We start from the raw sequence: 10,363 nt of genomic DNA on the forward strand, positions 1-10,363 counted from the left end.
GTCACAATTGTAAAGGTAGAAGTTTTGTAACAAAAACAGGGGAGTGGTTAATCTTACAGTCCAGAAACAGAGGACCTTAGGACCATCAAGGGAGAAGAGCACAAGCAGAATGCAGGACCTTATGAAGCAGCGAGGCCAGAAAAGAGGCAGAGATGGGGACATGGAGAGAAGGAGCAGCTGAGGACTCTAGATTCATGGGAAGAGAGGGACTAAGAAAGAGCTGGTGGTCAGGAGGCAGACTTGCAGAAAGTGTCCTTTGGTGGTGTAAATTGCATATTCCTAAGTATTTTTGTTTTTTCAAAGCTAAAGTGGATAGAGAGAAATACTGTTAACTGATGGTACATGGAATTATAATCATTGTAATGAAACAAGGTATATGAGTTGTTGAATGTAAAACTGATGATTTTCCCTGTAAACTTTCACTCAATTCACAATAAAAACCTTAAAAAAAAAAGAAAAGAAAAATGATAAAATAAGGATTGTCCAAAGTCAGAGAGTGAAGTGATGTCATCAGACCCCCGGCTCTCCTGACTTTCATTTCACATTCCTTCCATCCCTCATACTGGCCCAAGAGAGTACTCAAGCCTACCACTGATTACTGGAAATGACTAACATCTTCACAAACGCCAAACTGCTTGAGGAAACATTTCTTCCTGGGGTGGGGTACTTTACGATCTTAGAGGGCTCTGCCTGACCAAGAGTATCTTCTGTTTTTGTCAGATGTCTCTGTAGCCCCTAAATGCCAGTGAACAGTACATGAGCATGCTGATCAGGAGAGGGAATTATAGCTCACAAAAAGATAGGTCTCTTCTTGTCAGGACCACAGGGCTGACATTTCAGCAGGATGGCCTGCAAGTATCTCTCTCTAGTCATGGTCACTGGTGGCTACCTGATCATTTCTGTGACACATTATCTTATTCTGACTTCCAGTCCCAACCAAGCAAGCCACAAGGAGAACGCAAATATATCAATCAGGTAGTGTAATGGTCCAAAGCCAAGAATCAAACACAACCTACGGCTCTGAATTCAAGGTGATCTAGAGTTTAGCACATGCTTGCTGACACTGTACCTGGTCTTGAGACTCAGGTATCTGTGCATCTGACTTATGTGTGGTTGTATCTCCTATTGCTGCTCCCTTGGCCAAGAAGCCTGGTTGTCAAATGTTCCTAAGTGCATTCGAGTTTAACCCAGAGAAAGAACTAGACAGCAAAGTCTTGGGGAATGTATACAGGTAGAAGGGCATCCCCTTCAATTACACCACTCCATCTAATCCACCATGAAAAGAAGCAATGCAAAGCCGCTCTGAGGCTCCTCAGCAGACACTGACTGACATGCACGAGCCTCTGGCATGAAGGTGCCCACGGCCCAGACACTGCAAGAGACATAAAGACCTATCCTGGGCACAGCCTTCTATTTTGCTGCAGGAAAGAAAGTCCACCTGAATCTTGGGACAAGGATCATATCAGGGCTGACCAAGCCACAGACAAACAGAAACAAACAAACAGAAAACCAGGGCTACCTCTTCTAGAAATAGTAGTGGAGTGTTATAAAGAGAAGTGACTTAGTGTAAGAAGATCCCTTCTAACTGGAGGCAATAAGCAAGGAGAAAAATCTGAGCCCCTGGGAGGGAGCCCTCAGAACACAACAACAACGTCCTGGGAACGTACTCAGCAGCAAACTTGTCCAGCCTTGCGAAGAGCTCATTCTTCACTTTCAGATTCTCAACGATGGCCTCCACCACCAGGTCCGTGCTGTGGACCACAGATGCTGCATCCGTACTGGTCGATATGCTGCTCAGGGTCTTTTGAACAAATTCATCAGTGGCCTAATGCAGTGGGAGGAAGGAGAAGAGAATATTCACTGACCTCTTGTGAAACTGGTGCTACTGCAGAAGGAGGGAGAAGGGCTAGGACAGACCACCGTGCCCCGACACCACATTTGTACGCACCTTAAAATCCTGAAAACTGAACTCTTACATTGCTGCCTATGATGACTGGCATCTCAAGATACTGAAGCAAGTGCTGGCCAGCAAACTACCAATCCCAACTGTTAGCTACCACTGTCCTGTGTCAGTCATCATCTTTCAAGTCCTTACTCAGCTCTGCTCTGGTTACTGAATCATCTGTTCATAGCACCTATGTATTGACCCACAACATCTGTTCTCAGACTTTCCATGAAGCCTGTAAATTATCCTTCCAGGACAGGGCAAAAGCCTTAGCTCAGCACCCTCCATTAGTCTTACAGTGGTGCTGACTACTCCCTCTAATAGGTGGCAGAGAAGAGCTGAGTAAGGGCTGGAGCCCGGGTGAAAAGCCAAACTTCAGTGATTTGACAAACAGTAGCTGCCTATCAAAGGCCAGCCACTGGTGTTTCAAAATCAAGCTAAGCACAGCCACTGCTCTCAGAATCTGCAGTCTCATCTTTTCCTCATTTCCTTCTGCTAGGCCAGGTTTCCACAAACTAAACCCATGTAGGGCACCAGCAGAGGCAATGCCTCTTCATCTGCCATTGTATTTCCAGATACAATTTGTTCCTGGGGCATCAAAATGTTGATAATCAGCAAAGGTATCCCAAATCATCTTGAAATAAACTAGATGAGAGCTGTTCAACAGAAATACAATGCAAGACACATACGTCATTTAAAGTTTCCTATTAGCTGCATTAAGTAGAAAAACTTAAATTATTTTAATCCAACAATTATTATTTTAACATGTAATCAAAATAAAAAATTATTGGATGTTTTAAATCTATTTTTCTTTTTGTGCTAAGTCTTTGAATGCTGGTATCTTATTTTACAACTATAACACATCTTAACTTATACTAGCCATATTAAAGTAATCAATAGTCACATATGACTAGTAGCTACCATACTGGTCAGCACAGTGTTAGATAAAGACAATGTGTCAACCAGGTGCCATCCACCCCTGTCTTCTCCGTGTCCACCAGGAGATAAGGAGATGTTTTCCAGTAAACAAGTGAAAAATGCAGTATGTCTGGCTCAGAATCACTCTGTCCTTAATTCCAACCATCAACCCAGGATTCTTGTAATCCTACCTGCTTAGAACCTCATCATTGCCCTCCCTATATTTGGTACCCCTCTGGTAGCACAGTGGTTACGAATCGGGCTGCAAACCACAAGGTCAGCAGATCGAAACTACCAGTTGTTCTGCGGGAGAAAGACAAGGCTTTCTGCTCCCATAAAGATTTACAGCCTTAGAAACCCTGTACAGGGTCGTTATGAGTTGGAACCGACTCCACGGCACAAAACAACAACAACCACATAGATTAATAGGACTCCTGGGTGTGGCGCTGCAGGGTAAGCACTGGACTGGAAACCATAAGGTCAGCAGTTCAAACCCAAAAGTTGCTCCTCAGAAACCCTACATAGGGTCACTATGAGTAGGAACTGACTCAATGGCACTTAATAACAACAACAACATAGATTAACAATATGGGGAACAGGTGAAGGAGAGCTTAATCGGCCCGTGAGTTTTACTGTTTGGATTTATTCCGGGAGAGAGTAAAAATATCCACCACCATCAATCCACCTCAGTTTTAACGGTGATAGACATATCATCAAAGATTACCTCAGGTTAAAAATGCATATATATTTGTACTCTTCTTTGCCTGCTTGAGGAGATAAATCTCATCCAAGTCCCAAGAAAACAAACCTTACGCAACTTTAACAAGGTGGCAAAGGTAAATAAAAATTCACTCGAATGACTTTTTCAGTATCTCTAGTCAATTGCGAAGTGAACATGCCATGGAAAAGCAGCATGATCCAATGAGAGAGTCAGTAAGCCAAGGTTCCCAACTTTCTAAGACTCCCTCAAGTTCCTGTGCCTCTTTCTGGAAAATGACAATCACCCACCCTATAATTTCTTCTCTAGTATAAAGTAAATGGGCACAGAGGATATCATTTAAGTAACCAAAAGTCTCTAAAGGTTTATTATGAATCACTCTCATGTTAGCCTGAAAATACAAAACTTATCTTCTTGTCTCTCCTTTCAGCTTTATGACAAAATAGGCGTTATTCATTCCCAAATTCTCAGTGGACAAAAGGAGCTCACCATCTGTAGAAACTGTGGCCTCAACCTTCAACCACACCACCCAGCAATGTAGTTATTTATTCATCGAAGGGTTTGTGACTGCTATTGTCATCTACAAACATAGGGAAATGAGTTTTACATGAACAAACAAAAAAGCACATCAAGACCAGTATCCCTTCACAGATACGTTTGTGGTCAGAGGGCTGATCGGAAGGATATCAGTAACATGAAATTACCTTAGGGTTCTCTGCAAACTTCTTCTTGGCCACTTTCTTAAGGCTTTCCTCAATTCCCTTTTTAGATTTTGCCAGGATGTCCTCTGTCTGGTCAACCAGCACTACTGTGTGGCCAGTTGCTGCAGCAACCTAGAACAAAAAGAATAATTTTTTAAAACCAAAAAAAAGTAAGTATTTTTGAAAATTTTAAAATACTAAACAGTATGGAAGTTTCACATTCCACATGAACTGTTCCACCATCCCATCTCAAACTGATGAGTTAGCATAACAGGCTGTTATTTAGTACCATTGAGTCAGTGCAGACTCACGGCTACCCTGTATAGCATTTCCAAGGAGCTGCTGCTGGGTTTGAACCAATGACCGTGTGGTTAGCAGCCTAGTGCTCGCCCTACAGCAGCACACCAGGACTCCATGATACAATGGTGGTGGTTAGTGTACCTTGGAGTCAATTCTGACTCACAGCGACCCTGTACAGGGTTTCCGAGGCTGTCAATCTTTACAGGAGCAGAAAGCCTCAACTTTCTCCCACAGAACAGCTGGTAGTTTCGAACTGCTAACCATGAGATCAGCAGCCCAACCGGTAACCATACACTACCAGAACGCCTTCCATAATATAACAGCTAACAATACTTTAACTAAATACACTCTGTTCTTGTGGGACACTGTTCTAAGCCCTTTACGTGAATTAGAACAAATTCCCAAAACAGTTACCTAAAGTTATGAAGCTCTTCATGGTGGTGGTGTTTGTTATCAGGTGCCTTTAGGTACCGACTCATAGAGACCCTGTATGGGGTTGATAAAGAGCAGCTGGTGAATTTGAACTGCCAACTTTGCAGTTCAAACAACCTTTCAGTCCAGTACTTATCCTGGAGCACCACACAAGGACCCCTCCCTTGGTCACACACTGAAATGTCAGTCAAGGTAGTCCTGCTCTGCAGCCCACACTGTCACACAGAGGAGCCAGCAGCCATATGTAGCTATGTAAATTCACTGACATTAAGTAAAATGAAGAATCTAGTTTCTGAGTCATTTTAAGTGCTCAACAGCCCATCCACAGAGTGGCCACTCCGCAATGCACTGTCCTCAGAGCTGGAGCATTGTGGCAAAGACTCCAGTCAGCAAGGACTATTTAGTGACAAGCCTCTCACAAAGTAAAGTGTTAGGCAGTTCCTCTTGCTTTGGCCCACCTGCTCTGACTTGAGACAAGAGCCCTGGGGGATAGGACACATTTAAAGACGCTGCCACAAGCAGAGAACCAACTTAGTTCAGCCACAGTCAGTGACAAGTAAATCCCTACTGCATCCCAGGTTGCTACTAGTGTTGGCAAAAAAAATGTGGACTAGATAGCGTGGATAAAAATAGGCACACAGGTCAGTTTACAGGCAGGATGATATAAGTACATCAGTTCATGCCAGGGGCAAGAGGACACAGGTGGCCAGACTCAAATATAAATGATGCAAGCAGCCAGCACAACAAGAGCCTCCTTAGATTCCCTCCTCCACCCCACCCCGGAACCACTGCTGCATGACCTCTAAGGTGCCAACAGTGGAGAGAAGAGGGGCTGGTTAGCTGGAAAAGGAACCTACCCAATGAGAAGCAAGATGGTGATGAACAGAAAACAGCCCTAACCCATCAATCATCAAAAGGTGAAATTTTTTAAGCCAGGAAAAGAAACAAAAACTGAAGCTCAAAACTCAAAGGTAAAGAGGTTTCAAATCCAAAAGTAAGATTTCCTAGGAAAACATTTCAAAAAACACAGGTTTTAAAAGGAAATTAATTACAAAGGTACCTTTCTACTCAACCTCTCCCTCCCGTGGTTTCTTTCCAGAGGGGCACACAGGGGCCTCAGGTCTGAGCCAGCATCTAGACTGCCCCAAGGCCCACCTGCAAACAAGAAAAAGGACCCTCTGACATCAGGGAAAGAGCTCTGGTGGCACTGTGGGTTAGGCATTGAGCTGCTAACCCAAAAATCGGTGGTTCAACCCACCAGCCACTCCATGGGAGAAAGATGAGGCTGTCTGCTCCCATAAAGATTCAGAGTCTTGTAAACCGTATATGTTGTAATTGTTAAATGCCATCAAGTCAGTTCTGAGGAGCAGATGCTGAGTTGGAAGCACCAATTTTGCAGTTAGCAGTCCAGTACTTATTCCACAGTGTCACAGGGTTGCTATAAGTCACTGCTATGAGAGAAGGCCTGAAGGGAGGGTCTGACAGTCAGGGCAGGACAGTGTGAATTACTCTGATTAAACAAGAGCAAGCAGCAGACCTGTCAGGTCAGGAGAAACATTTCACAGGCTGCAGGCAGTCAAAATCACTGCGTGGAAAAGTAAAACACCTACTAACTCTGCCCATTATTTCTCCTTATACGCCAACAGACTACGTCCATCTAACTGGTGCCTCAAATAAGGACACAAATCTGAACTTCCAGTAAACTTAAAGTAAAAAAACAAGCAAATTTAGAAACTGTGTAGAAAAGAATTAGCATAGAAGGCCTCGACTATCAGCCTTAGAAACCCTTGCTTGTAGGGTTGGCCCTTGGTTGGTGTTTAGAAACTTGGATTTTGGAAGGGTTCTCACTACTCCAGGATACGAATACCTCACTGTGCGTGACGTGATTGTGCAAAAAATATGGTTTACAGCTGAGCACTTCTGAAGTCTGAGATATGGGTACACTGCACACATAGAACGAGCAGCCTTCAATAAAAACCTTAGGCATCGAGTCTTCTGAGCATTTCCTCAGGAAACATTTCACAAGTGTTTTCACAGCTCATTGCTGGGGAAAACGTAGGACCAGCACTGGACTGGGAACTACAAGGTCAGTAGTTCAAATCTACTAGCTGCTCCTTGGAAACCCTATACAGGGTCGATATGAGTCGTAACCTAACCAATGGCACTTAACAAGTTTGACTCCACTGGGAGAGGACTCTTGTCTTGAAAGCTTGCACTCAGTTTGACTTCATTCATGTGCCTTTTCCATTTGCTGATTTTGCTTTGTGTCCTTTCCAGTAACCAGTCAGAGCTGTGAGTGTGGCTAGCTGCTGAGTCCTATGAGTTCTCCAAACAATCCAGCCCTTATAATCAGTCCTGATAACAATTATTCGCTATTGTATCGCAGGTCTGCATGAGACCTAGCCGCATCTTCTTTCATCAGCCCTGACTAGGCAGAATGGATACTACTCAGTAGAGATACTACCTTGCTCCACGCCCTTTGGATCTAGGTTCCCTCTTGGAAGCCAGTCACTTCTTGCCTCTGTAGCGCCCCCATTCTGAGTAGCCAATGTCCAAGTTGCCCATTCCTGTCCTCTCTGCGTGCGGAGGAGGTGGGAATGATCCTCACTGTGAAGATGATTTGTTCATTCTTTTGAGCTATTGCTTCCATAGGTGTTTGTCAAGTTCATCAAATTGTATCAGATTATTCTTTTTTCCCTCTTCTTTCTTCTTCTGTTTGAGCTCTGATCCTCCAGCCAATGAAGCCGGTCAAGTGGGTGTTATCTGCAAGTGTGGGTATACTTATACATGTGCCCTCTCTTCTTATCAGCTGGATGCTTCACTCTCCATTCTAGTCCTCTGTGGCTATGTCGCTGACTCTGGGTACAAGAGTTCCCTGGACTTGGCACACTGCTGGCCCACCACGTCTCCATCTGGGTTCACAGGAGTCTATTGAGTGTTGTAGGGCTTAGCTCACATCTTCATTGCTGTTTTTCCCTCACTTCCCCTTATCGGTGGCAGACATGGTCACCAATCAGAGCATGCATTCCCATTGAGCCTTAGTCTTAGAAGGGGGTATGCCTTGAGGGGGACCTGACCACTTGCCTTGATGTCTCCTGGGTGAGCCACTTGTTTGTTATTGTAGTAATCAGTTGGCCTGCCTATATTGTTTTGTATTTTTCTTGTCAGTCTTTCTTTCAGGACGTATCTTCTGTTCTTCTGGCGACTCCAGGCTGGCCTAATTGTCCTTTCAAGTGGACCTTTACCCTCAGAAGATTCTAGATGCTGTTCAGGATTCCATCTATGGTCTTGTGTAATGCAAGGACAGGAAGCCTCCTTCGCTGGGCACGTTGTATCCCTATTTTAGGTATTCCAATCAGTTATAGGCAGAAGACAGACTTACAAGCTTTCTATCGTGGTATTTCTGGCTATTCCTTTCTCTCCCCCTCCAGTGTCTATTTTATAATGGTATGCCAGGGGGAAGCAAGACTCAATAGACAGCCAAGCATCTTAACATTATTCCCCCCTTTCCCCCATTCAAATCATGTCTCAATCTCTGTATCCCAGAGCCCTGTTGTTCCAAGGTTTTACATACATCATTATTTGCCTCTGTCCCACTTCAGTTTCACATTCACCCTATCCTATTTAATTTCATTGCAATGCTTAAAATCCCCTCCGTGTCTCATCAAATAACCAAAGGATACACCCCACAGCCACCCCCCCCTCCATTTTGGGTCTGGGTAGTTTCCTGCCCCACCCCCACACACACACCAAGGTATTCCAGTTAGTTATAGGCTGGATCCGGGCCCACGTGTTTTCTGTTGTGATGCTTCTGGCTGTCTCCGCACCCGCAAGTGTCTACTGCACAATGGTAGGCAAGGGAGTCCAAGATTCAAAAGACAGCCAAGCATCCTAACATTATTCCCCTCTTTTCCCTCTTTCAAGCCATGCCTCAATCCCTGTATCCTGAAGTACTGTTATTCCAGGGTTGTGCATACCTCATCATTTAGCTCTGTCTCACCTAGCCCATGGGAACCTGCCCAACCGTTCTGTCTGCTGTGTTCTTCTTTTTCCCCTCCCCCTTCTTGTGTATTGCCAACCTCCCACCACCACCCCACTCCCAGGCTCTCCTGTGTCTATTCCCTACCCTGTGCTCTTTATTCCCTCCATCCCCACCTCTCATCCCATACATACTGGTGATCAGCACTTGTATTTTTAGATTTCTTTGTTTTTCCCCTCTCTTTGGGGTAGGTTCTTTTTCTTAGTCTTTTACAATAATAGTCTTATACAGTATATCTCCTTTAGTGACTGACTAATTTCACTCAGCATAATGTACTCAATGTTCATCCATGTTATGTGGTGGCTTGCAGCTTCCTTGTTCTTCAAAGTAGCGTAGAATTCCACCGTATGTACCATGGTTTGTTTATCCATTCTTCAACTGATGGGCAATTTGGTTGTCTCCATTTTTTTTTTTTTTTTTTTTTTGTATTGTAAACAGTGCTGCTATGAACACTGATGTGCATATATCTACTCATGTTATGGCTCGTATTTCTTGTGGGTAAAAATACCAAGTAGAGGAATTGTTGGACCATAAGGTATTTCTATTTCAAACCTTCTGAGGATGTGCCATACTGCTTTTCAGAGTGGATGGATCATTTAGCATTCTCACCAACAATGTAGGAGGGTCCCAGTCTTTCCACATCCTCGCCAGCATTTGTTGTCCTCTGCTTTTTTGATCTTTGCTGTTATTGCTGGTGTGAGATGATATCTCATTGTTGTTTTGATTTACATCTCTCTAATGGCTAGTGATCGTGAACATTTCTTCATATGTTTGTTGGCTGCCCGGATCTCCTCCTTGGTGAAGTGTCTGTTCATGTCCTGTGCCCATTTTTTAATTGGGTTATTTGTCTTTTTCTTGTAGAGGTGTTGTAGTTTCCTATATATTTTAGAATGAGTCCCTTATCTGATGTGTCGTTGCAAAATATTTTTTACCAGTCTGTGGGTTCTCTTTTTACTCTTTTGGTGAAGTCTTTTGATGCACATAAGTTTTTAATTTTTACTATGTCCCACTCATCTATTTTGTCTATTTTTGTTTGTGTACTTTTCAAAATGTGTGGTAGTCTATACATACCCTGAATTAAGAGTTCTCACATTTGTCCCTATTTTTTCATTGATGACCTTCATAATTTTGGGATTCACATTTAGATCTTTAATCCATGCTGAGTTCGTTTTTGTATATGGAGTGAGGCAAAGGTCTTGTTTCAGTCTTTTACATATCGCTTTCCAGTTTTGCCAGCACCATTTGTTTAAGAGACTGTCTCCTCCCCATGCAATATGCCTAGGCACTTTGTCGAGAATCATTTGGCTGTA

The 10,363-nt window shown here is 43.6% G+C and overlaps 1 protein-coding gene across 1 annotated transcript in view; it reads right to left on the reverse strand.

Moving 5' to 3' along the window:
- Positions 1 to 10,363, reverse strand: part of HADH (hydroxyacyl-CoA dehydrogenase) — a 70,594-nt gene that overhangs the window by 23,171 nt on the left and 37,060 nt on the right. The window contains exons 2-3 of the mRNA XM_006869325.1: positions 4,286 to 4,414; positions 1,668 to 1,825 (exon numbers count right to left, since the gene is read on the reverse strand). Of these exons, the coding sequence (XP_006869387.1) occupies positions 1,668 to 1,825; positions 4,286 to 4,414 (287 nt within the window). The remainder of the gene's footprint in view (positions 1 to 1,667; positions 1,826 to 4,285; positions 4,415 to 10,363) is intronic.

Source organism: Chrysochloris asiatica, unplaced genomic scaffold (genome assembly GCF_000296735.1).
Source record: "Chrysochloris asiatica unplaced genomic scaffold, ChrAsi1.0 scaffold00129, whole genome shotgun sequence".
Classification (NCBI taxonomy): Eukaryota; Metazoa; Chordata; class Mammalia; order Afrosoricida; family Chrysochloridae; genus Chrysochloris; species Chrysochloris asiatica.